This window comes from Molothrus ater, chromosome 3, assembly GCF_012460135.2.
Source record: "Molothrus ater isolate BHLD 08-10-18 breed brown headed cowbird chromosome 3, BPBGC_Mater_1.1, whole genome shotgun sequence".
Classification (NCBI taxonomy): domain Eukaryota; kingdom Metazoa; phylum Chordata; class Aves; order Passeriformes; family Icteridae; genus Molothrus; species Molothrus ater.
Window position 1 is genome coordinate 33,568,521 of NC_050480.2, and position 27,299 is coordinate 33,595,819.

General features: G+C 43.2%; 1 protein-coding gene across 1 annotated transcript; it reads right to left on the bottom strand.

Moving 5' to 3' along the window:
- Positions 1-1,196: 1,196 nt before the first annotated feature.
- SRD5A2 (steroid 5 alpha-reductase 2) lies at positions 1,197-26,819 on the bottom strand. The gene is made up of 5 exons (XM_036381278.1): positions 26,526-26,819; positions 6,043-6,206; positions 4,161-4,262; positions 3,024-3,174; positions 1,197-2,486 (listed from the first exon to the last, which is right to left on the bottom strand). Exons 1-5 carry the CDS (start codon positions 26,807-26,809, stop codon positions 2,420-2,422), a joined length of 768 nt encoding a protein of 255 aa, XP_036237171.1. The 5' UTR covers positions 26,810-26,819; the 3' UTR covers positions 1,197-2,419.
- Positions 26,820-27,299: the final 480 nt, after the last annotated feature.

The window sequence follows — 27,299 nt, forward strand, 5'->3', positions numbered from 1 at the left end:
GCAGGCATCTCCTTCCTTGGACCAGCACCAGTTCTCCCAGCTCCATGCACTGGTATCTGGGACTGGCTACCTGGTGCACATATTAAGCAAGACAAAATAAATGCAGGAAATAGTCCTGTTTGGATGTGAGGTGTCACTGTCATATTTTCTGAAAAATCCCTTCTCCAGGATTTCTTCTCCTGGGAAGCTGAGAAGCCTCAGAGAAAAATGAAAACAATATTATCTGGTTCACTTCTCTTGTTTTGCTGCTTTGGAATGTGGTTGGGGATTGTTTATCCAACAGGCGGCTGTTTCATTGGTTTCATGTGAATTGTTTTGACTTAATGACCAATCACCATCCAGCTGTGTCAGGACTCTGGAAGTAGTCACAAGTTTTCATCATCATTCTCTGTAACCTTCTGTCTGTATCCTTTCTCTATTCTTTAGTATAGTTTTAGCATAGTATTCTTTTATATAATATAATATAAATACATAAAACAATAAATTAGGCTTCTAAGAACATGGAGTCAGATTCTCAATTCCTCCTTCGCGCTGGGGACCCCAAAAATACCACAGTGAGGGGTGGGTAGGAGGGACAGAGAAGTCTGCACAAGTCCTGTTCTGGTCAAAAGGGTGAGGCAGGGCATGGTCCCTGCTCTCCCCTGGCTCAGAAATAGATGGAGGAGACAGCAGCTAGGAACACTGGCACTCATGGACTGTTTGCTCTCTCACCACTTGTGAGGCTTTGGAGGGGAAAATTGCAAGGAGGGATTATCAAGGAGGATATGTTGAGGGAAGGAGCTCTGGGGAGCACAGCTGCTGCTCATACTCAGCATCCACTCCCTGGAGAAGGGGTCAATCTCCAACCTGGTATCCTCATTGCCTCCAGCCTCGCTTTAAATATGGTAACCAAAGGAAAACACCTTTGTGGTGCTAATGTAGAAATTCTCATCCCATGCAACAACAATTTTGCTTGCATCTTATTTTCTCCCTCTCTTACCTTTGCCCACACAGGGCTCTCCTCTGGGCTGTAGAGGGACTGTCCAGTGGGAGCCAACCCCAGCTGGCTGCTCTGCTCTGGTAGTGAAGAAGATTTATAATATGAGCAAAGAAGGGAGGGTTTGTTCAGAAGGAGGAAGCTGCTGTGAGCAGAACTTGGTAAGCAACATCACAGAGATTTGTTTCTGCAAACAGTAAATGATAGGCTAACACAGCTCTGTGTTTCACATAAATTTTATTGTGTTTTGGAGGAAATTGCATACAATCAATCAGGTCACTCCAACAGTAGGTAGTATGTTTCATGTGTGCAGTCTGGTCTTTTTCTTGCCAGCTGCTCAGCATAATTCTTAGCAGGATTTTATGCTCTAAAGGGTAACCAAAACTATCAGCATCCAAGGGGACATCTCTTCCTATTGGGATTAATGACATTTTTTGGAAAATTCCTAACTATCCTGAAATTAGGAAGAGATTTGTCTGATTGTAAAACTTCAATAACATCTCTGCATCATTTCCTAATAAGAGTATCTGAAAATATTCTCTGTAGACAAAATGTACTTCCAGTATCAGAGAGCATTTTCTTCAACACAGAGCTCTTTATTTGTTGTAATTTTTGTCATACATCACCATTTCAAATCTTTTTATGAACAACAACCAAGTGGAAAAATTTTATTCTGAAAAAAAGATCTGGATTTGCAAGAGAAAAGAAATGCTAATGGAGCTGCAATTGATATAACAAAGCACATTTAAAAAACAAACCCTGATGGCTGAAGATTAATCATCTGACAGTGAGGGATGCAATGCTTAAGGAAGGAACACAGACATTGTGCTTGTGAGTGCCAGCTTCCATCTCCATGTACCCCACCTCTGTGCCATGGCACACTGCTCCCAGCCTTGTGCCAGCACAAGCTCCCTCCTGTTACATTGTGTTTCTGGGAGTTAAGATGGCTTTTAGATGAAAAATAATGGGCTGAGTAATTTTTTGGGGCAAATGAGACCCCCCTGTCTGGTTTAAAGTGTGGCAACACCCAGGGCACTGCCAGCAGAGCGAGGGCACGAGTGCTGCAGCATGGGGGCAGTTGCAGGAGTGCTATAAATTGGAGTGGCTGAAGACTTTCTCCAAAGCAATGGGCTTACTTTTTACTTTTCTGCAACAATATTTAGCCAATGTTTTTTCTCTGATGTCAATGCAGGTATATATTTGTTTTCCACAGATAGAACTGCACTGAGAAGCAAATATGTTTGTTGGGGAGTCCTTTTGCCCACAACTATCTGCAATTTCCCCTCTAATTAAAACAAGAACTTCCATTCCAAATTACCTTCTTGTCTGTTACAATCCTGGGATATCACTTATACAATTAATTATAGTCAGACCTAGCATTAAAACTAGGAATTGGAAAAAAAATTCCTATAAAAACAAAACAAAGAGTCCATATTTCAGTCATTAAAAAACAAAAGGAATCAAGGCTTTCCTTGATTTTGGATAGTCCGTAAATGTCTTGAGGTAATACCTGAAAGAAAATAAGCAAGACAGTGAACCTGCCTATATGGAGGGGAACTTCACAGTTTCAATACAGATCAGCTGAGGAACCTTAAAACTGCTCCAAGCTGCCTTTCTTTGTTTTCTTAGTGTGTTACTCTGCAAAAAAGCAGCTCCAATACTATTTACACCCAGTTATTTAATTAACTGATAATATTGTTAAGATTCTAATAGGCCTAAAGTAGAAATTTTAGGAATTCAGAACATATCTGTTCCAAAGGACTGCAGAGGTTGCAAGGGAAACCTTAGGAAAGGCTCACTTTAATGAGGCTCAGTAAAGAGAGGCTTTAGCAAGGTGGAAGCAGTGATGCAGCTCAGGTCACAATAAATGACTGTCAGGCCAGGGGCACCAGCTGCCTGCCTGCCTTACGCAAATAAGCCAATACACCTCCTGTACATGGCTTCAGGTTTCAGTTTTATCCCAAATCCTGGCTCTGGTCCTCCCTGGCATTTTGCAAACTGCATTCCAAGGGGAAGTAGCAGCCTATGGCACGGAACAGTTTGATACCTGTGATGGTGATAAGCACGTGGACCAATGCAGCAGAGAGTGAAAAAGGCAAAGGCGAAGGCTGGTAGGGACCAGGTTGCAATGGCAAAACCAAACCATTCCACAATTTCTCCAAAGTAGTTGGCTCCAGAAACGTAGGTGAACAGTCCTCCTGCAGCAACAGACAAAGTATTTAATTTTTACAGTCATCTCCTGTACATGGAAGGTTCTTTCACATGAAGTCAGCAGCAGAATATATACCCTTTCTTATTAAGCCCATAGCAGCAACCTAAATGCACTTCTCTGAAGCCAGTGGAACCATGCCAAAGGGGGATCTTGTTTGAAATTCATGTGTAAACACAAGAATCAATGGGGATTCTGACTCAGAGGTTTCCAGCACTTTCACAACCATTTTTCATTTGGAAAATAACTTAAGAAAGGCCATTATTAGATTTAAATTACAAGAATTAGCATTAGTCAATCCTTTTCATGTCCTAAAAATATTTTGCAACTTCACTGCCTGTGGGGAATGCAATATCTGGGTCTCAGATTTTGCAACATTTACAAGAGGGCGGTAAATATTGGAGGCGAGAAACTCTGGGAGAGACATATCACCATCCATAGGAAGCCAGCAGAAGGAGTCAATACCAAGCCCAAGAAATTCTTGGATTCCTATCCATGTTGCTCTACAGAGCTAGACATTTCCTGGAAAGGCAATTCAGCACCTTGCATCCTTGGTGTTATTATTTTCCCCTGAAGTTTGAATCCACCTTTTGCACAGTAAGAAGTCCACTACTACTTCTTTCTGGGCATGGAGAAGACTATTTCCTTCTTTGCAGCTGCCTTTTGCAAAGTTAAAATCCTCTTCCTGTGTCCACTTCCATCTTCTCAGAATTACCAGCCAATTTCCTAAATCTCTCCTCACAGTCTGTGTTTTCCAGATACTCTTGCTGCTTTCCTTGGACTACCTGCAGCCAGCTTGCACCAGTCCCTGCAGCTTTGGGGGGCACCTGAATCAAATACTTGTGCAAGAGGTACTGAGAAGCTGTGCAAGACCAGCTTCTCTGCCATTACTGTCACTCTCCTGTGAATTCAGTCAGAAAACATTATTTATTCTGCTGCCCTACTTCCTTCAAGGAAGGGGAGATAAGAATGTACCTTGAGGAATCTTGTACGTGACTTCCCCGGGTTTCCTCAGCTGGCGCAGCAGGAGATCACTGTGAATGTTGATTCCCATTCCCAGCAGAAATAAGAGGAGGCCTAAGAAACCGACAAGAAATGGATTAGAAAGACAGCTCTGTCCAGATATCCCTGCTCAAGCTCATGTGTGAGGTTTATCTTTGCAGCAGACAGATAGGGGTCATAATTTGAGGTGGGTGGATTCTTTTTCAAGTCAAAAGATGCATTGCTGCCAAGAAGGCTACTGAACAGGAGAAGCACAGGTGTCTGGTGACACCAGAGCACTTTGAGCTGAACTTCCAGGTGACCATAGTCCCCATTTATTGAATACTGATGGGGACACAAAGTACCCCATGGCCACCACAGCTCATGACAGCCAGCCACAGCTGTGCACAAAGTAAGCACTGAGCTGTAGAGGAGTACCAATACCCTCCTTTTACTGCTGAGGAATAGGGAGCACAGAGACACAGAGTTATCCAGCACACCACTGGAGCTGGGAAAGGAGCCTACGTCTCAGCACCTCTCAGTCCACTGGCAGTGAGGCTGCCTGGACAGAGCTTTGGGCATGGATGGAAAGTAGGTACTTGCTGAAGGATTCTGACATTATCTGGCCAGAGTGATCCATTGACCAGATTCCATTTAACTGAAAAACCAGAGGCATTTGATTGAGAAAGTCTGCAGATGATATGCCCTTCATTTTGTGACACGTTGGACACTGAGAAAACCACCTCTGACAATGATGGGAAAACAAGAAAAGAAATAGTGTGTGCAATACAATGTTAAATAAAAGATTTAATGCTGATAAAACCTCAACATTTCCAGTAGCAACAGAAAGTTGGTAAGAGTCTGCAGAGGAAGAATATACTGGGGGGTTTTTGGTTTTTTTCCTTAATATTTCAAGTACTGCTAATGCTGATTTTCTTTTTTCTTTTTTTTTTTTTAACATTAAACATATATATATATATATTATTTATCATGAAAATGAAGTTATATGGTGTTTTCTTTGTTGGATATGTGAGGTCTTACTGAACAATGTCCAGAATTTTTAGTATGTGATGCTGTCTGAAAAGACTGGACTTGCATCCATGGTCTGAAACAGGGTATTGCGAGTACCTTGGTTAGTTTGTACTTATTGTATCTGAAACGTTTCCTCAGACATCCATGTTAATCCTCATTTCTATGTTTACATTTAAAACCACTCTCTGTGCAGTACCAAATCTGTAATGCCATCCAACTGCTCTTGTTCATTTATTCTCTGAGGGATTTTGCAGGGTGAAATTCAGTTAGGCTATTAAGTTACAGAATAGAAAGGAATCGTATTAACATACAACCAGACTGTGCGTGATCTCTAATCTTCCCCTGTGCCTTACATGAGAAAAAAGAGCTCTTTGTCCCCAGAGCTTCATTCATCCTGGGGTTTTGCCCTGCTTTTCTCTCTCACTCAGAATAGCTGCATGGAGTGCAAAGCTGCCTGGCAGGGAAGAGAAAGCCACAGCTTGCGCTCGCACACAGCCACTGCTGGGTGCACACTTCTGGCTGAGCAAGGGCACAGCCCCATGCACCTGGGGCCTGAGATTGCATCTCTGTGGCCCACTGCAGCAGGAGGCTCTGGAGTGCTGTCAGTAAAACAAGGCTCATGATTTGAGACTAACACATAGCATGATATACCTTCAAAGGTGGCTGCCTAACAGGAAAAAAAAAGTTACTGCACACTTGTTTTATCTGGGCCAGCAAGCAGGTCTTATGCTGATTTCCATCACAACAGATTTGACTCACATGTTCACTGAAGATTAGGACATAATTCAAAATGCTTACAAATTGCTTGGAGATTAGATCTTGGGAATCCTGCAGCTGTAATTACCTGATGTAAATCGGATGTCGGTGCACCAATCGTTTGGGTATTCAGCGCAGTAAATCAGGTAGTACCCCTGGAGGAAGCCATTATAGATACAGAATAACATGCCAAAGAAAAGCAATTGCAGTGGGAAAGGTCTGCCTCTAGTGAAGAAAGGGTAAATAAATGTCCTAAGGTAGATAAGAAAAAAAAGTCAGCACATTGCTCATGATAACATTGTATTTGCAATTTCTCTGCTGTAGGGAAAAAAACTTGAACAAAGCACAAAGTAGAAAATAGGTCAATAAAGACAAAAAATTTGAAAAGAGCTGCAACAATATAAGATCAGCAATTTATTTGGAACATGAAATCCTACAGATACACATCTTTTTCTGGTCCTGCAGGACTGCACCCAAGGTGGGAAGTTAGAAAGCTCATCCAGATTCACTGATGCTTTCAAAATGTCTCTGTACCTTTCTCTACGCTTGTGGGTGAAAATGAGGAATTCGTGCCCACAAACTCCATTTTCATTTCAAGCCTTGATTTAATGCTCCAGTGGGCCAAGGGAAGATTGGTTGCTGTGGAGGGACATGGGGACATGATGTTCAGTCATCACTGATGTTTGTGAAGGGCAGCACCAACTGCAATACTGATTCTCCAAACAACCATTACTATGCCACAAGCATCGAACGTCGGGAGGAGCTTTGTTATGGAGAAGACATTCCTGATCCCTGAGGGCTTTAACTCATGGTGGCAGATGGGCTTGAAGGCAGTGTTGAGACCCTCTGGCTCTCTCATCCCCTGCAGTATACAGCCCAAAATGCAATCTTCTGCCCCAGCCTCTCCCACTTCACTCAGAAAGAGACCCCATGCATCTCTAACACACAACAGCTCTGTCCTGCTCTGCTTGGACACTTCAATGTAGGGGCAGAGAACTGTTTTTCCCTGCCTGGGGAGCTGCTTTACCTCCAGTCCTTGCCTCCCCTCCATGCTTTCAAGCTTTTGTTTAAAATAAGAAGAGCTACAGCCATAAGTTTAATATGACAAACACCAAGATTTCCATGCAACTACAGCAACTGGGCTTTCTTAGGCAGCAGCTGTGCTCACAGTAGCATTAACATCTGTGCCAGCAAATAATTGGTGCTTGTATAGTTTTAATTTATATGTATGTTTGCTTCAGGTGGGAGTATCCCCGTTGACACTTTGGGCAATCCATATCATCCCTTGGAGAGTGAAACGAAGTTATATTAATTTTTAGTATGTGTTTTCTTACCTGGCCACTTAAGTTCTGCAAGTGGAAAAATATACACTCTGAATTTCTTTCTTTTGCCCTCTTGGGCTTTGGATGGTGCTCATCATACCAGTATATAAGCATTGCTGATAAGTAATTCACATCCCATGTTGCAAGTGTCAACTAAAGCAAGCTGAGGCATAAAATCTCACAATATTATAAATCTAGATTAAATCATTCCATGTCTGGAAGTGAGTAAGCAGAGTACAAGCAGCAGCATGTTAATTCACTGCTTTCCAAAGCAAGGCAAGACAGATTTCCAGCAATTAAGGCAGCTGTGATGCAGAAGTGCTAAATACTTTTAAAGAAAGAGAAATGCAAGAGGTATGGAAAATGTTCTTCAGATAGTGATATCACATTTGTCATATTTGTTACAGAAAGGGAAGGAATGCTCTTTGGAGTAATGTTACCAATAATTACTGATCTTGCCCTTTAGGAATGTGATGCTGGAATTATGAGTAAGCAAGGCCAGCTTTAGCATTCTGATCTGCTGTTGAAGTCACATTGTCAAGACAAATTTGTCCTGAACAGTTATGAAAAAAAGTGTGAAAATTTCAAATGCAGGCTTGAAGACAGCAAATTGTATAGAAGAGGGAATGATGCAAACCACACAAAATTATTTAGGAGGTGAATTTATACAGTAGATTCAAGTAGGACTGGCAGTTCTTTGTCCTTTGCCAAAACCAGTCAGGTTTAAGAGTCTCTGATTTTTTACAGCTGATGCAAACAGAAGGTTCTCAGGTCCCAGACAAACTGATTGTTTCTGTCCTGCTTCCTGGTGCTGCTGTTGCTGCAGAGGTTGTAGGCCCTTGAAAGGTGACTTATCCTGCAGTAACAGGAGGCCACAAACCTCTCTGCCATGGAGTGCACACAGGACAGAAAGAATCTGCATGCGAAGTAAAAGTACAACGGCAGGGGAGCCAGGAGGTACCAGCTTTGTTTAGTTGTTGAGGTAGTAAAATCCTGGCATCACTGTAATCCTGCCTCATAGCAGTTTGGACAATCCAAGTCAGAATTTCATCCAAGAGTCTTTGTTGTGGAACAAATTCTCCAAGGAAATCTTGGTGGGTCTGTTAAACCAGAGACCACATTCAATTCTCTGTATGAGATTGTACTACATGGCTAGTTGAGGGTGCACAAACTATTCCTGATGAGATTTGAAAAAGCAACAGAGATAAAGCAGGGGCATTTAATAGTTTTAAATATTCCATAGAAGAGTCTGCAGCTCTGCTGGAACTATTTTGCAGTGTGAAAATCAAAGGGGGCCTGAAGACCACCATTTTAGAATAACAGAACAAATCCGGCCTTTTGGTTTTAGTCCAATGACAAATTTGACCTTTTACTTTCGGTGCAGTATTGATGACTAATTCATTACTCCTTTATTATCTTTACCAGCCAAAGGCACTGCATCTGACTAAACCATTGCCAACAGCTTCTTTTTAAATGAATGAATAATGCATTATTCATTTTCTTCCCCATCATTTATTTTCCAAAAAAAACCCCAGGTTTTGAAGAGAAAATCATTTGACATTGCATCAAATTTCATCTTAGAGGTATTAGCCCAGCTTCTTGAAAACTCTGGAGACTCTTACCTAAACCCAGGGAAAGTATAGGTTTGATCTTCTTTCCACAGAAGGTGGAAATCTTTCACAAATGTTACCATAAGAGTAGATTGTCAGTCCTCCAAGAGCTTGTCAGTCAGAGATGTTTATGCTCCTGCTGTATCTTCTCCTCCCCAGGCCCTAGTTGCAGTGTTTCAGACAGTAACAGCTCATTTATACATCTGGAAGCTCAAGGTGTTTCACACCTGGGGCAGCTGGGCCAAGGATGCCCAGAATGGAGGACACCTGGTTCCCTCCACAGCCTCCTGCTGTGTCTGCCCATCCATGCCTCTGCCACCAGGCCTTCTTCTGGGTCTAACCAGGATGAACAAAGGGCTAGGAAGTAGAAGGATTGCAAGATGGGCAGGGCTGATGTGGTGCTTTTCTCCTTGAAAACAGGTGCTGGCCATAACCCAGCTTTGTCCTACTCATGCTGGGGCACGGTCTGAATGCCCTGGCCCATCCCCTGTGACCCTGGCCAGCTTCCAGGAGAGACTTATGGACTTCTCCTGACCAGGAATGCTCTGAGTCCTTGCAGGGACATTTTGGTTCTCCTTGGACTGTGGGGGGCTGGGCCTGCCCTGACTGCCTGGTGAGGATGAACCAAGGTGGGAAACAGTGCCTGAGAACCACTGCCCACGGCCTGGGCTCCATGTACTCTGGCTCCTTGCTTGTCCCACCCAGAGGTACAAAAGGTGGAGAGAGCTGGTGGCTCAGGTCAGGGCGGGCAGCCAGGCCCTCCCATGAGGGTGATGCCCCCAGGGAGCTCCCAGCTCATGTGTGCACTAAGCTGACCCTGGAAAACACAGACAGGTGGGGTTGTGCAGTTGCTGCAGGGCTCATGCAGTAGGCGAGATAATGATGGGCCCTGCTCCATCAAGGGCCCGTGTTGCAGCCCCTTTTCTCACTCCCTGAAAACTCCTTGCTGAGCTCTGCAGATCTCACCACTCTACTGGTACCTTCTCAAAGACCTCTCTAAGTAGAGGACAGCTCTCTAGAGTCTACTGCATCTCCTTCCTTATGGGACTGTTTTCATTTTCTTATTTGTACAAATACCCGTACCTCAGGTGATAAGAAAAACCTTGTGATTTGTGTTACACTAACTACAGACCACTCAGACATGAAAGGATTGGCCTGCTATCAAACCATGGATTTACTTTCAATCTTTCTTGGGCACAGATTGACAAGATTGGTGTCCAGACCTGGGGAGATTACACAGACCAGTTCTCTTTGCACCAACAATTAACACCATAGGTTGTCACTGGAATCACATTACTAGAGAGCTGCTGGCACCCTTGGCATACCTGACTGCTTGGACAAAGGCTCAAGTTGTTCACAAACAGGATGGACTTCTGCTTGGGGTGGCTGTGGTGCCTTACACAAAGCTTCTAATTATTCTGGAGAGTTATGGATGCCAAATTAGATGTCCCAAAGACATCTGCTGCTGATTAGTCTGCACATACTTTCTGAGCCCCATTCTGTAGTTTATTTGTAGGTTAAATGCACTCTGAGGTAATTTTAAACTTTTACTGGTTTTGAGTTGTGTTACAATAATTCTCATTGGATATTTATAGGAGAAAACTGTCAAGTCCACACCAGGACACAATCTGGCACCTAATTTTCCTGTGGCCAATTAAAAATTTTCAGTTATCCCAGACTGGGTTAAAACAAATGTGATGGGTAAATTTTCAGTTCCAAGCAGCAGGCTAATTTGCTATCAGTTTAAAGGGAAAATAAAAGAAAACACTCAAAAACACTTCCAAAAGTGAAATTAGGCATTTTAACCCTCCTTCGTCATGCTGTCTACAGGTACCTGTAATCACTTCCTGGACTGTGGCCCAGTTTGTAAGCTCATCTTAACAGAGGTTAAATAATTGAATAGAGTCAGTGAGGGGAGCAAGAGAACAATCTTTTTTGTTTTAATCATGCAGATTTATCTATCTAGTGATGGCAAAAACAAAGTTGGAATGAACTCTCTTTTCAAAGCCAGCAATATTTTTCCACATGCAAAATACCCTACTTCCATGTTCCTCCAAAGGACTTTGGACAAATTTTGATGGCTATAATTTAAGGAATAAGAAAGATAGATATATGACTTTAAGTCTTTTGATTCAGCTGTATCAAACAATACTAAACCTGTCATTTCTCAATCTGGTTAATTTCTGAGGAGTATACTAAAAAAATTTAATCAATCTACTATCCTTGGGATGTTTGTGGTTCCTTTCCAAGATGAATTGAACCTGAAGCCTTTTATTGTAGGGACAGTCTTTCTTTGTGGTCTCTTAGTGTCAGGTCCAGGGCTGATGAAGACTTCTGGCAGGAGCAGACTCATCTTTCTTGGGCAAGAGATAGAGGCACACATCTGATCAAGGGATAGGAGAAGGACTGAGGAAGCCCTGAGACACATGGCCTCATCACTGGGTTTCAAGGAGTTCTTGAGAAGCAAGGCAGTGGGAAAGAGAAAGTCTGGGCAGCACTGATTTAATGCAAAGACATCAGAAACACAGTAGGATTCAGTAGAAAAATGAGAAGAGACTTGTAAGTGACTGCTATACTGGCCCATGGGGACTGCTGAACTTATAGTGAAGATTAATAAGAATAAACTTATTTCAGATAAGAAATAACACACAATACTAGAAGGTAATTTATTTGGGAGAGCTGAATAGCTGTGACCAACAGTCTGTCCTGATACTGAAGGGAAGTTAGTTTGAATGCAATGAGATTTCTATTAAATGTAATCTAGAAAAAACTCTGAAGAGCTGGGTAGGACTGGGAGAGGGAGGATAATCAGAAATTACAGAAAAGGCAGATTATTTTACAAAGAAAACACAAAGATTTGGAATTAATAGTAATTCTTATATTTCAGGGGATAAATTATATTCCAGTGAAGAGAGGCAGAAGGTAGCAGCTGCTGAGGACAACTGACCACCATTTACTGCATTTTGTTTTGAATGATCTGGCTCTGGCTTCTGCCAAGACAGAGTGCTGACTGTGAAGGGCCTCTGCTCTAATCCAGCGTGATACCTTCAGGGTTTCATAATGTCTCATGACTCATCTAACATTTTATACAAACTGAGCATCTCAAAGATGATAAACTCCTTAGAATAGATTAGCAGTTGCTTAACACCAGCATTTATGAGTAAAGCTCCAGAGTGGTACTTGCTGTGCCAGGAAGGCTGACACCATGGATGACAGCACTTGCAGAACAGTCAAAGGAATCAGCAACTGCACTTGACTTGTGGCCACAGAGCTAAAAACAGACTTCAGGTTGAAACCTTGGTGACAGGTCAGAAAAACAGTTTCTTACAACTGCCTTTGAATGAAGGGGAGTTATAGGAAAAAAAAAATTCAAAAGCATGTGTATCTCATGGGAAAGGCTAAAAAATGGTGCTTCTGTATCACTATCAATCATTGAAGGAAAAAAAAAAACATGATGCATTTAACCTTGGATAAATGTAAGGAATCTGAGCTATGTAGTACTCAGTTCCAACATTATAAATGCCTGAAGTAGTCATTGTGACCAGCTTGAACTAGTCGGTAATGCCTCATTGATTGATATAAATTGCTAGCATGCTGTGCATTTAGCAAAGTAAGAAGGATAAATCCAGTTTATAGATAAAGCTTAGTCCTCTTCACATTGCATACAGATATTATTAGATGTGCTCTATTTAATAAAATATAAGTGGTTGGAAAACAAATTAGGAAAAAGGAAAAGAATAAGACCTTAAAAAGGGTATTTGGTTTTAATTAGAAAATAATTGTGTAGGCATGACTCCAAGGCAAAATTTTTTCCTCTTTTAAATTCACTGCAACAGTGGCCAGGTTTCAAAAGTGTTTTGCAATTTTGTTTATAAATTACTTCATTACTCCTCTTGGTATTCTTCCATTATTTCTGAAAATGTCACTAGAAAATCTGGTATCTCCCAGTGACTACCAGCATCCAGACAGAACCAACAAAGGAGAATCCTTCTGGTAAAAAGGCATTCAAAAATGAAAAGCATCATACTGGTTTTGCAGATACAGGGTCAAAACACTGTATTTTAATTATTATGCATTTTCTAAAGGCACACTAAGAACAGAACTGCTGGGTTTGGTGCACTGTCAAGCTGCCTCACTCAGCAAGTCACAATTCATCAGCAAATTACACTCAGTATACATTTATATTGGCATATTTGTTTCTTCCATGTTTCTATTTTGGTATAAACCAAATAGGCTCGAAATATTCTTAATTTAAATATTATTTTATTTTCATTTGCTATAACCCAGTCGCTTTTTCTTTTTTGTTTGTATTGTGGAAAGGAGATTAGAATGAGAGCTGAACTAAACAAAGAGAAGAATTGATTTACTGCCCTTAAGCAAAGGCAACTGAAACAAGAGCCAGATGAACCAGATATTTATATCTTTCTCACCATCCCTTGTCTAATTTGGCATATTCATCAGAAAGATAGAGATTTTTTTTAAAAAGTACTTTTCTCTTTCATAGACAAAGAAGGCGAAGTGGAGCTAACAGAGCAAAGGGAATATGTCCCCTGTACAGAATGTCCCCTGCTGAAATCAGTACCATCCCCTACAAATTCACAGTTTGCCCTCAGACATTACACAGCCAAGTCAGGGGAGTGCAGAATGTGCATCCTGATCAGCCTCTTGTCTGAGCAGCAAAACCTGTCACAGCCTCTTTGACTCAGAGTCCTGTGGGTCTGTAACAGCAGGGGACAGGACTCATTTCCATATGCAACACTATTTTCGTGAGGTAGGTTTGTTGAGCGAAGGAATTGACATAAATTGGATATAGTATAAGAGAAGGATGTAGGAGCAGATGATGTCCTGTGTCTCGACCTTAGATTTTTTACACTGTCTCACATGTCAACTGTATAAGTAACTCGGAGTTTCCTGGTTTAGAGGATGTTAAGTGGCTGCAAAACTGATTGAAAAATTATATCAAGGAATAGTTCACAATTGTTTACTATCAAACTAAAAAGATCTTTTGAGGGAGGTTCTGCAAAAAACTCTTCTGCTACTACTCAGGAGTTTTTTCATTAATATCATGCTTCTGGGGAAAAAATATTCGCAATGTTTGTGGCTGATGCAGCTTTGAGAGATGCTGAGCACACCAAGAATGAAAACCAGAGTTTAGAATAGTCTTGAAAAACTTGTTTGATAGTTTTAAAACAGTTGATTTAATTCAATAAAGACAATGGCAAAATACTACACTTAATTAAGACCAACTGTAAAAGACAGGCTGAAAAAAGGGCTGAATAGGAGAGGGAATGGTGGTAGGTGGCAAACTGAGCACGAGCCAATGGGTCAGGCTTTTGTGAAAAAGGCAAATGTTAAAGTGTGTTGTTGGAGACACCTGAGGTAATCTTTCCCCTTTGCATGGAGCTAGTAGGAGCTTAAATGATGCTCTGTCCAGCTCTCTATAAAAGACATAGTGGAAGCAACCCAAAGAAAAACAGCTGTGGTCTAGGAAGTGTGATGTGAGGAAAGACTGAAGGACTCAAGGCTCTTTAAAATAACTAAGAGAAAACCAGTGGAAGACATCATAACAAACTGCAACTGTATAAAAAGCTCCTGCAAAGAAGAAAGGAGTCAAGCATTCTCCTTGTCTACTGGGAACACAGTAAGAAGAAACAGGCCTGAACAGGTGTATAGAAAATGCAGCTTAGATATTAGGGAAAGACAGTGAGGCATTGGAACATACTAGGAATCTCAATAAGCAGCAATTGTTAAGGACAGACTAGACAAATGTCCATCAGGAAAGAGAAGAAAATTTGAGGACTGTATGTGGCCAGGAACTGCCTGGGAATGGGAACATGGTGCTATTTTAGTCAGAGAGAGGCTCTGATGGACTCAGCACCAGGCCAGCTATCGCAGTGGAAACCCTAATTAAACTTGGTCCAGATTTGTACTTTCATGGGGATTAGAGGAAAGGACGACTTGTTTGGGGATTAAAGTTCAACTTGACTAGATGGATTGTGCTGATGACAAATGTGCAGATCTCACAGTGCTTCATGATTACCTCTACTATTTGATAGTATCTAAAGGGCAACAGCACTTAGAGGTTATGAGAATATTTGTTGTTTTATCTAAGCAATAGTGTGTCAAAGCCTTGGCCAGCCAAAAGTATCTCCCTCTTTTCTTCTTCAGAAATAATCACTTGATATTTATGAAAACAGATCACTTTGTTCCTATTGCTAAACTGTGGGAGTCTGCCAAAAGTGTGAAAGACATGCCAGAGTAACTTAATCAGACACTATGCTGTGCACTTCAAAAAAGTTCCCTGCTCCACTGGAGCAGAGTTTTAAGAGTTCACAGAGGTTGAGATCATGAGCAGAACAGGAGGATGCGTCTACATAAAAACTGGCACAAAATCCAGGGATGCATAGATCTGTGCTCTTACGACTGCACTTACCAGATCAAGTGTCATTATTTTCCATAAATTGCCCCTGTGGGCCTGAGAAATGACCAAAGGAAGACAGACAATTGGTAATCTATCCTTATTCAACATTAAATCTTGGTCAGATTATATTCAGCCAGCATATTGAACCTCTGTGATCTCATGACACTCAAGGCAGTACATACACATAGAGAGGAACAAAATTTGATGTGGTCAGGTCAGATCCTGAGTTTGTGCTTACATTAAAATAATCATAGGACTTAGAAGCCTTTTTTTTTCCCTAAGGAAAAGCTACCATGGGCTGATTCTGAGTCACAATTGTCTCTGTTTCTTGCAAAATATGTCAAAAGATTTCCTGACACTGAGAGCTGCTGGGTGAATCACTCAGCACAGTGTCAGCATTGTCTCTTGATACCTGGGCATTACCCTCTCACATCATGACCTTTTCCTTCCCATTTCTTCTCACTCCTGCCCCACTACTGCCCTAGCTGTTGTTAACAACTCTCCTACTTGTTCCTCCTGTGCTCTTGCAGCTGACATTTCTGTCTCTTCCCACCTTGTAGCCCCATAAACCTCACAGTGGTTTTTATTTCCCTGCATTCAAGACATGTTGTATTTTTCCTAATCCATGTTGCCAGAACTCCAGCTAGGAGACTACTTCTTCTCTGTTGATTATCCTAGCAGCCAGAAAAGCCTTGCTCTGTCCCTACAGTGCCAGCCTAGAGCATACTTGGCTGGGTTGCAGGCTCACATTATAGCCTCAGCTGAACCAGAGGAACAGACTCTAAAAATGTTAGCTGACGACCTTTCTGTTTGAGCAGATACAAACGCACTTCTCAGACAGCTCCGCCAAGTTTAAATTGCTTTCCCTAGGAAGAGTCAGAGACATGTCTCACTTTAGTAACCTTAATCTGAGCCAAGTTTTAAAGTGTGACTGCTTTAATGATTTTTTTTTAAGGTTCTAAAGAGAAGCAAGCAGGGAAAAAAAACCCTCAACACCATAATGTAAGTACTTTTCTTCCATTCTGTCATTTCTCAACATTTCTTCCTCTCCTGTTCTCAGAGCAGCAGAAGTTTAATAGAGTTCCATACATTGTCCCAGATGTGTGACTGGAGTCACTGGAAGGTTTGCTCAGGACCACGCTGTCTGGAAGTATTTGCACGTGCATCTCCAGCAGGAGACCATGCTAATGTGACTATACTTCTTTGGGTAGCCAAGCTAACTTACTCAGAGCTCTCTGTAGCCTTCCTGCCCAGCCTGAATGATGGCATGACTACCTAGATCAAGGAGCCTTGGTTTTGTAGGAAAGTCACCCAGCCCATCTTTACCAGTACGTCAAAGAGCTGCAGGTCATCACCTGCCTCAGGACCTGCTTCAGCAAAGTCTTGCCTGGGAACTGATTTGTTCCTTAGCATCTCCCCTAAGCAAACCCTCTTTCTCTAGCAGACAACACATCTCTTTGAAGCCAACCTTGATAAGGTGACATTTTCCAGAGCCGTTTCTGGGAGGCAGTCTCCCAGCATGGCAGGTATTGGATTAAGTTGGTGAACTCTAGCTCTGTTGTAAGGAAAATGGTATCTTAAACCTGGCTGAAGCTGACTGTGGGTGCTGCTCATGTTATAAAGGGTAGTAAGGAAGGAGGAGGTCAAACCCAGCTTCCTTCCAACAGGACCTTTTTTCATTGCTGTTGAAGGTCACATTTGGGTACACCTTCCTAGGAATGGTGAAACTTTCTGCCCATCCTTTGGTATTAATGCAGTAGTAACTGGTACTTCAAAAGTTCACAGCTAGGTAGAATTTAGCTGGTTCTTAGAACAAATTTGGACCTGTAGAAAAATTTACTGCTTTTTTTTCTTATGAATTGCCTTTTCTTATTTCCCTACATGGAACATTTTAACTAATATTTTAATTGGGTTTTTTTTTGTTGGGTTTTATAACAAAATAATCCCGTTGCTATTGTTGTAACAAAGAGATGTTGCAAACATAATTAGAATGTCAGCTGAGTGCTCAGCAAAGAGTAATGCAACTCTTACATTTAAATGGGTGTAGATGTACATGAATTTAATTATTTGACCAAATTCAGTAAAGATCACCCTACTGATCAATTCACCTGCCACATTTAAACCAATTTCTGGACAGAGAAGAACGCATTGAGGTATATAAATTAAGAATTGTATCTTAATTCAAGTTTGAAAGTATTTCTTTATCATAACCCTTCTTGACCAAAATTAATTTTAAGAATATAACTTACACCAAGGGAAATATGCAATGTCTGGGATGGACACTGATTTATAATCATACTACTAGGAGGTTATTTCACAATTTTATTGTTTTTAACGGAGCTCCATAAAACTGGCAAACTACCTAATTATACAGGCTCTTGAGTACACAAAGGGGCTATTAAAGTGTGTCCTTTTGTCAAACAATATTTTTTGGCTTAGTATGAAAGTTCTATTTCCTCCTTAATGGCTGCCTCTACTATGATAAGAAATAAAAAAAAATCAGATTTTTGGATCTTGAAGGAGCAAGATCTATCACAAATTTCCCACTGGGCATATGGAGCGGACATTAACACTTTTCTCTTGGTTTTTATTTCCTGCTTAAAAGAGTAGCCCAAATAAGGGAATACTACAGACATCATCATGATTAAAACAAATAATTTTCTCCTTTGGTAAAAACATTTACAGAAACTCCTGTATATAATTTTTTTTCTTTTTCTGTCTCTGTCTTAGTATAACCCTTTATAACTCTGCTTTTCTGATATGAACACCAGGAATGTGGTGATGCAAATCCAGATCTTTCCCAGATCCTTGCCAGTCTTACCAAAGCCCAGTGAGGTTTGGAGCTCAGAATGTTATCAATCATCCTAAAAGATTTAAGCTCACAGGATAGCAAGTGCTTTCAGTTCCTGGGTGGGCTTCAGCCTCACACAGAGGAGATCAGAGCAACCTTCTTGTGCCTTGGTGATGTCCTGGTGGCTGGGACTCAGGTGTCTGCCCTGGAACTGCAGTTTGGACAGTTCAGTGCAGAGCAGCTGGACTGACACCCACCAAGTCATTTTGTAATTAACAGCAACAGTGAGGTCCCAGAGCAGGCATGAATACTCCTTTAGTGCATTTAAAGCTGCCTGGTAATAACAAAACAGCACAAGTGAATTAGCATCAGATATAAAGATACTCCTGAGAGGCATGATGTCTTGAAAGGAAGTGAGAAAAGATAAAAGTCTTAAGTTATCTCTGCAGAAAATCTTCCAGATAGAGATAAAAGGAAAAATCACATGGGTAAAATTTGGCCTGGTCAAAACTGAGAGGTTTCTGTAATGTTAGCCCACTTCCCATTGGGAAAGGACTGTATAGATAGGATTATTTGTGCTAACTGTTAGGAAGGCAATCAGATAGTATTCTATTTCGAGAGCAGAATTAGGAAGCATTTCATAATGCTAGACAAGACTGCAAGGAAGCAAGCTCCACACTACCACTGGGTACATGAGCATTTTACAATTCTGAGGCAAAGCATATGAAGAGATGCTTGTCTTGGCTAGTAGTACATTAATCTGAGGAACCTGGATAAAAATAGCAATGAATCTACTATTTTCACAGAAGAGAAGAAATTACATCTTAGCGTTACTGTAATGCACTGGGATGCCTGGGGAGCAAGGAATACATAGAAGAGGCACAGCAAATGGCCAGCCTCTGTTCGGGATATTGCTGACAGATCTAGAATTACTGCCAAGGCCAAATGGCAGGAGAAAGGATGCAAATGTGCTACTGTGTAGCTGGTGAAGGCCAAAAGGAATCTGGTCAGGATCTATTCCAAATCAAGGTGAAGGAAAAGAGAACAGGATTTGTTACTTGTCAAAAACCTGCAGATTTTGTATAGGGAGATTAATTATAGAGGTTATAAGAGGCCAACAATAGAAATGTCTTTAGTTATTGACACTTAATAATGGTAACTTTCTAAGGTCAAAGGATAAAATAACTATTTCTGTGGGGGGAAAAATTAATCTCTGGATTGGATCTATTGGACTTGATGGTTATTTTCTGGTCTGGTTATATTCACTACTAGCAAGGAGAGTACCACTTAAATATATAAATATCCTTCAAGCTAAATCTAATTTCTGTTTATGCACTTCGTGTTTCAGAAAACATAACTAAAACTCTGTATGAACTAATACCAAATACCTCTAAAAATTATAAGCAAGTTAATTTATAAAAAATTTACTCCTTTGGAGCCTCTGTCCTTCAGGATTTCTCTGGAGTCTTGAGCTGCTTTTCTTACTGATCAGAAGTAGGTATTCCTACTTTAAGAAAAGGACCAGTCCAGGTAAACACAGCACCTGCCTGACCAGCCAGGCAGCACAGGCAAGCACTGCATTCTGCAGAGCAGGGGAGAGCAAGAGCCTTTTCCTTTCTCCCCCCAGAGAGGGAGAAACTGGCCAAAAGAAGTGTTTCATTCCAGAGAGAGGGAAACTGGCCAAAAGAAGTGTTAAAAACTTATGTGAGGATGCAGTTTTCAAACGCTCCTCGTTTCTCATTCTCTTGCCTACAAATTTCTGCATTCCCTGATCTCTTTAGAAATATGTCAATTTTTAGAAAACCAGCTACAGGTGCACCATATGGGTCACCTCCAATCAGACGAGTCTGGGGATCCTGCTGCACCTCAAAGAGCAGCCTTACTTAATGTCTCTCAGATTCACTCCAGTGCACTTCAGAAATGAGAACAGCAGTTTGGTTTGTTCATGTATTAACAGAATAAAATAGAAAATAGATATTTGATTGAAAACAAAGTTGCAAGAGAGGAAAATAAATAAGTAGATGTAATAGGTGGTCTTTGAAACTGAAATGCCTCTTTAAGTAGCTTGTGCCCCAGCTATTAAGGGCAGCACAGAAGGGGCAAATGCAGCACCCTGTCTTTTACACTTCTGTCTTCAGGATTATCTTCACAAGTCAGTGGGACAAGGCCTTCCCTGCTAATATTGTGCATGGTGGCATCACCTCTGCTCCCTCATCACTCTGTCTTCCTCACTGGTAAGAGAAATGCAGCATGAAGATTTATATGGGATTGGATTGCAAAGGTTTCTTCTCATTGCCACATGTTATGTTTCCCACCTTTGGTTTTTGAAGCTGGACTGCAAAATGGAAAGGCAGCAAATGGGTTTCTCCTCACCACCTGAGGGCTTCTGCTGCTTTCCCAGCACAGCCCCTCCAGCAGGAAAGGCTGTACTACAAACTACATTTCAAAGTAAAATACTTTGTAAGTCATTTATCACAAGAAGTGTTCCTGTACGTACATCTTACACCACCCATCATTTTCAGCTCACAACCAGCTTTCCACAGAGATTGCAGATGCAGATGGCAGACTTGGCAGTAATTTCTTTTCTCACTTTCTTCTTCCTTTTCTCTACCTTCCTACCCCATCACTTTTGGAGGCCCCTGCAACCACAGAACATACCCTGTGACAGTGAAGGTGCTATGAGCTTACTGAAAACAGACGTGGAAACTCAGATTTTGATTTTTTTCGGATTCCAAATAATTCCAATTTTAAGAATATTATCTTTAGCACCAGAGAGCATTTGAATTTGACGAAATTCACACCATGCTGTGCTGATAAAGTGCTTGTTGAGACACAAAGAGCTGGCTAGCTAAGGAGAGCGGCCAAAGAGGCCGGGGCTGGGATTCCTCCCTTCCTTCTCCTCCCCTCAGCAGCAGCAGCAGCAGCAGCAGGCTGCCTTCATCCCTTCCTGAAAGGCACAAAGAGAGAGGCTGCTGCCTAGCGGTGGCAGACAAAGGCAGAAAGCTGTTCTGTTGTTCTGCTGTCATGGTTCACCACGGGCCACTGGACAAGGCAGGATGGAGGGGAAGTCTCCTGGCTCCATCCCCTCCCTCTGGAATCCTCGCAGACAGAAAATCTCTGCTCTGGGCAGCACCAGGGGAGGGCTGGCTCTCTGACGAGCAGTCACCACCCAGGTGACCATCTCCTTTCTCTGCCAGCAGTGGGCTGGATGGGGCACAGCACCTGCCAGAACTGGCTCACGGCACTCCTGCAGGACGTCCTCTAAATGAGAACCATCAATGTCCTTGTCAATGAGCACCATCAGCGCTAACCCAGTTTCCAGAACAGTATTAGGGTGGTCCTTTCAACCCTCCAGCATACTCCTCAAGAGCCTGATAATAAATACAAAATCACCACTGATTAAGCTGGCCCATGGCACAAATTCTAGACAAGCAGTGAATATGAATGTAGGCAGGACAGCATTTCTAAGCAGTGAGCCCATATAAAAAAGTTATTTAAAAATGAAGGAAATACAGTGATATAAATGAAAACCACTCCTAAGGAGTGATAGATTGTAACCTTGGTTACAATCCAGGTCACACCAGCTCTAGTGTGTTCTAAGTAGCCTGGAAACATAGGATGTAGCTCTATGACTCCAAACAGAAAAGTGTTCTCCTAATGTGTAAACATCGGAGTAGGATGGCAGAACAGGAAAGTAATGTTCTCTCTAGGCATGCTACTACAACTCTGGCACTGTATCATTTATCACACACTGATGTCTTCGTTTTATAGAAATAGAAAAAAAAGGAGAGGGATAAAAAGCCACAGAAATTATCTGATGATTGAGAGGGGGAAAAAAAGTCTTGCATTGAGGATCTGCTGTGGTTCAATGATATTATAAATCTAGTTTACAATACCTCAGTTCAAATAAAAAAAAATATTGTAGCTATTTGACAACATGTCCAAAAGCAGGACCAGCTAATTATGGTGGCTTAAGGCTGTTCCTAATTTTATGAAAAGGTAATTTTATCCTGACCCACTTCATGTCAGATGAAGTATCATGTGTCTGCATTACTCTAACTCTGTGTCAGATCAGGTAATGCCTATTCCCCTATATCTGGCATACATCCACCACAAACCCATCAATTCAGCATAAATATGACATCATGTGTGGTAATTAATGCACCAGAAATATGATCATGTGCTCCTATATTATCTGCATCAAACTGATGCTGACAGAGGGCTTGACAACTCTGTAACAAGCAAATTAAAACATGATCCAGTACCATGTAAGTGATATCATGGTAAGAGAATACTGAAGGACACTAGGGAGTGCTTTAAATTAGTACAGGGTGGATAGAAGGAGCAAGGCCCACTGGGACAAAAATCAAGACCATTCAAATTTAGGCAAAACATTTTAAACATATTTAAGTAAGGTTAAAAGAATTTAGAAGATAACACTACCAAAGAAAACACTGGATTAAAAAAAATTAAAACACATTAAAAAATGACGGATTTTTCATTTTCAGGGGTCTTCAGGTCAAGACTTGAAGTTACTCTGAAATATGTGCTTCAATCTAAAAGGAGCTACTGGGGCAACACAGCTGGCTAGAACATAAAGAAAGGTAGAATTGCTAAGCACAGCAGTCTTTTGGAAGTCTGTGTTTCTCCATTATGGACTGTAATGTCTATCTGAGCATACCTCTGATGAAAACTTCCCTTCCTCATGTATGTTTGCTATAGTAGATGAGACAAGATTAGGAATTATAAAAGCTCCCCTGTGGAGAGAAAGAAGTCACTAAATTATGCAACAATGCACAAAGAAAATGTGTCATACAAACACAGAGGAATGCTTCAGTACAGATACCAGATGATCAGTAGTAAAAGTAGGAGTGGATTAACAAAATACCTTTATGATTAAGAGTGGAACACCTTTATTCATTTCAAAATTTTAAAGTCAGAAAATGAAGTAGGCTACACCCATTAGGTAAATGCAATTTTATTATTGATTGATATAACACTTAGTATCCTTGCAGTCAAGTTTAATCACGAAAGTATTTAAAACCGTTGTTAGATTCTTCCAAGTAAAGATTATAAAATGAAAACAAAACAAAACAAAATGCAAAAAGTCAAACTAGGTCCTGACTGTTATGTAAAATTACTGGACCTCTTTTCAAACACTGTATGGCAATGGAACTTTCTAATGCAGTCTCACCAGTACCCCTTGGTAATATGATTTGTTCAGCATCATTTTATAGGCAAACAACCATAATATGCAAGTGCACATCATATGTAAGTGCCCTTCTTTCCACCCCTTTTTCAGCTCTGCAATAAGACAGCTTGCCCACCAGCACTATCACCAGGATGTGGTGGCTCTCAGCATGGAACAGGGAAGCCTAAATTCCGTGAGGTACTGCCTAGAAAATCCAGGAGCTGCAGGTGGGCTTAGACTGGAGCTGATTCTGGATGGCAAAACCTGTGGATGCCCAGTGGTCAGGGATGTCTCCTCCATTGTTGCCATCTTCCTCCAAGGACTGAGTAAGTCCCATTCTTTTAGTTCAAGGCTTAATCCAGATTACAGTTATTGTGCCACTTACTGATTGTTAAGAATTTGACCCAACCTTCAGAAGATCCGAGGACTAAAAAAGTCCAGGTAGCTAAAAGGTCTGGAAAAGAAGAAAGCTACAGAAATTCTGTTTAACTGTAAGATATGCTACAGGGCTAAAAAATTCTCTGTAACAAGAAATTATCCTACCTGCTAGAAACTGTAGATAAAAATTATCTGTGCTGATTGTTAAAACTTTCATGTTATCAAGAAAGCTCTAATCATAAACACAGCCATGTGGCCATAGGTCATTCTACCAAGGATCCCTCAAAGAACCTGCCTGTCCTATAGTATTGTCAGGCAAAACCCAGAAAAACTTTTATTTTGTGATTTTGCTGCTCTTTTGCACAACAGCAGAGTATTAATATTTAATACAACATTTCAAATATTAATTGATTCAGCAGAATGTCAGAATGGCATGTGTGAGAAGGGGCTGCAGCCTGTGAGATTGATATTAGAGTAATATGCTGTATTAGCAAGAAAAGTTTTACACAGACTTGGTTGAAGTGAGGAAGTGAAGAAGGATATTCCAGTGAGAGATGAGAAGATCCCCAAATTGTCTGGGAAAGAAAGCATATGAAAACACAGAGCTTTTGCCTCAGTCCAGCAGTAAATTTGGGAAAGAAGCCACAGAACCAATAGATGTGTGCACACTGATAGGGTAACATTTCCTTCAGTTGTCTAGTGGTGTTCATTGATAGTTGTGTTTCTCAAACAATCAGAAATTCTTGATAACAGAATGCATTTAACTAAATTCTCTATAACTACATCTAATCAATACATCTAGCTTTCTGGAAGCCAAATATGTTATGGGTGTGTCCTCGAGCTGACTCCTGCAGTAAAGACAATGTGAGTGATAACAAATACATGCCTAAAATAGTGTTAGCAACGTGAACCATTCTCTGTTTGGAATATCTCCAGAACAGCCTTGAGTTTCTATCATTAAACTATCTGTAGAGATACTGCAACTGGATTTTCAATATATTGATTTTGGTTGAGGAGCAAATAATTATTTCTGATCAAATATTACAAGAATGTTTTCTATTTCTAAGAAGCAAACTAAAAAAAACCCAGATATAGGAATGGTGGTGGAAACTGTCAAATCAAGTCAAGGTTTTGCCTCAGAAGTTACATTGCTCCTTACTACATAATGGCATAACATTTGTATGTGCACTTGCTACTTGTGAATAAAAGCCATTTTTTTCCATAAACAAAATTCAGCTTTCTCATGAAAGAACTCCACAGAAAATGGAAGTGGAGAAGATGGATTCTGGTGACACTCTGCAGAACTGGGTAACAATTGTAGAGCTATGTCTCTTCAAAGTTATCACCAGCACTGGATAAAAACCCTACTATTTATTTAAACTCCTGATTAGCAAATACAGAATTAATTAGAGCTGCAGCATTCGTTGACTCTGACAAGACCGGGTTTCTAAAAAGAAAAGGTATGAAAAGAAAAAAAAGCCCCAACACAAATTGGTACTTCGGTAGTGGAGCAGGAATGACGAATTGAGCATAATGAACCAACTTTGGTGCCGTGGCACCGCACGCCCGCAGCGCCTGTGCTCTCCCGGTGCTCCATGGGCAGAGCCGTGCGCTCCCGGTGCTCCATGGGCAGAGCCGTGCGCTCCCGGTGCTCGGACAGAGCCGTGCTCTCCCGGTGCTCCATGGGCAGAGCCGTGCTCTCCCGGTGCTCCATGGGCAGAGCCGTGCGCTCCCGGTGCTCCATGGGCAGAGCCGTGCTCTCCCGGTGCTCGGACAGAGCCGTGTGCTCCCGGTGCTCGGGCAGAGCCCTGCGCTCCCGGTGCTCCATGGGCAGAGCCGTGCGCTCCCGGTGCTCCATGGGCAGAGCCGTGCGCTCCCGGTGCTCCATGGGCAGAGCCGTGCTCTCCCGGTGCTCCATGGGCAGAGCCGTGCGCTCCCGGTGCTCCATGGGCAGAGCCGTGCGCTCCCGGTGCTCCATGGGCAGAGCCGTGCTCTCCCGGTGCTCGGACAGAGCCGTGCGCTCCCGGTGCTCCATGGGCAGAGCCGTGCGCTCCCGGTGCTCCATGGGCAGAGCCCTGCGCTCCCGGTGCTCCATGGGCAGAGCCGTGCTCTCCCGGTGCTCGGACAGAGCCGTGCTCTCCCGGTGCTCCATGGGCAGAGCCCTGCGCTCCCGGTGCTCCATGGGCAGAGCCGTGCTCTCCCGGTGCTCCATGTGCAGAGCCGTGCGCTCCGGTGCTCCATGGGCAGAGCCGTGCGCTCCCGGTGCTCCATGGGCAGAGCCGTGCTCTCCCGGTGCTCAGGGCAGAGCCGTGCGCCCCCGATGCTCCGTGGCTTCGCTCTCGGCCACCTTCGCGCGTATTCCCAAGGCTGCCTTCGGCGGCCGCCGGTGCTCCCGGCGCCGCACACGCGGCGCTTCTCCTGCCCGCAACAGGCGCTTCCTATGCACCTTTACATAATATCTGGATGAGTTTTACCCAAACCTTTCCTTCAACTTAGCGAAACCTTCTCTTTTTTTTCTTTTTTTCTTTTTTTTTCCTTTCTTTCTTTTTTTCTTTTCTTTCTTTCTTTTTTTTTCCCTCCCCCTAAGAGAACAATTCAAAGCATCCATCGTCTCCCCTGTTCAAGCACCCGAGCACCACTGGGTGCTCCTCCCCCCGGGCAGAGTTGCCCACCCGGCCGGTCCCTACTCTCGGAGCGGAGTCCGGGGCGCGGATGGCCAGCCGGACTCGGGCGGGAGCGATGCTGCAGCCAGGACCTGCCCCGGCCGCGCCGCCTGCCCGGCTCCGGCTGCTCCCGCAGCTTCCCTTGGTTTGCTGTCCCGAGGCGCGGCGGCCGGGAGCCGTGCCCGGCGGCGGTACCTGTAGAAGTAGTGCCAGCAGAAGAGGCAGCAGAGGAGGCGGCAGCCGAGCGGCTCGAGGCGGGGCGGGCTGCGCAGCGCCAGCAGCAGCGCGGGCACCAGGAAGGAGGGCAGCTCCTGCAGGAACCAGGCGCAGCGCGCCGGCAGCCGGCCCCGCGGCCGGCACAGCCGCTCCTCGTGCTTCCCGTAGCGGGACGGCACCCGCAGGTGCAGCGAGAGCTGCAGCAGCGCCAGGGCGCCCAGCAGCGAGCTCAGCGCCAGCACCAGCCCGGGGAAGCACTGCATGCTCGGGGGCGGGCGGGGGCGAGCAGCCCTCGGCCAGCGCCAGCCCCGGCCTTATTAGAGCCGCGGCCGTCACCCCGCCCCGCCGCGCTGCCTCCCAGCGCCCGGGCTCGTCACAGGGCGCAGCCCCCCGGGCCGGAGCGGGCGAGGCGCCCCGACCCGCCAGGAGGGGAGCTGACCCTCTCCATCCCTCCCCCCACACACCTAGAGGAGAGCTGACCCTCTCCATCCCTCCCCCCACACACCTAGAGGGGAGCTGACCCTCTCCATCCCTCCCCCCACACACCTAGAGGAGACCTGACCCTCTCCATCCCTCCCCCCACACACCTAGAGGAGACCTGACCCTCTCCATCCCTCCCCCCACACACCTAGAGGAGAGCTGACCCTCTCCATCCCTCCCCCCACACACCTAGAGGAGAGCTGACCCTCTCCATCCCTCTCTCCTGCCCCCTGCCCGGAGGAGAGCTGACCCTCTCCATCCCTCCTCCCCCCA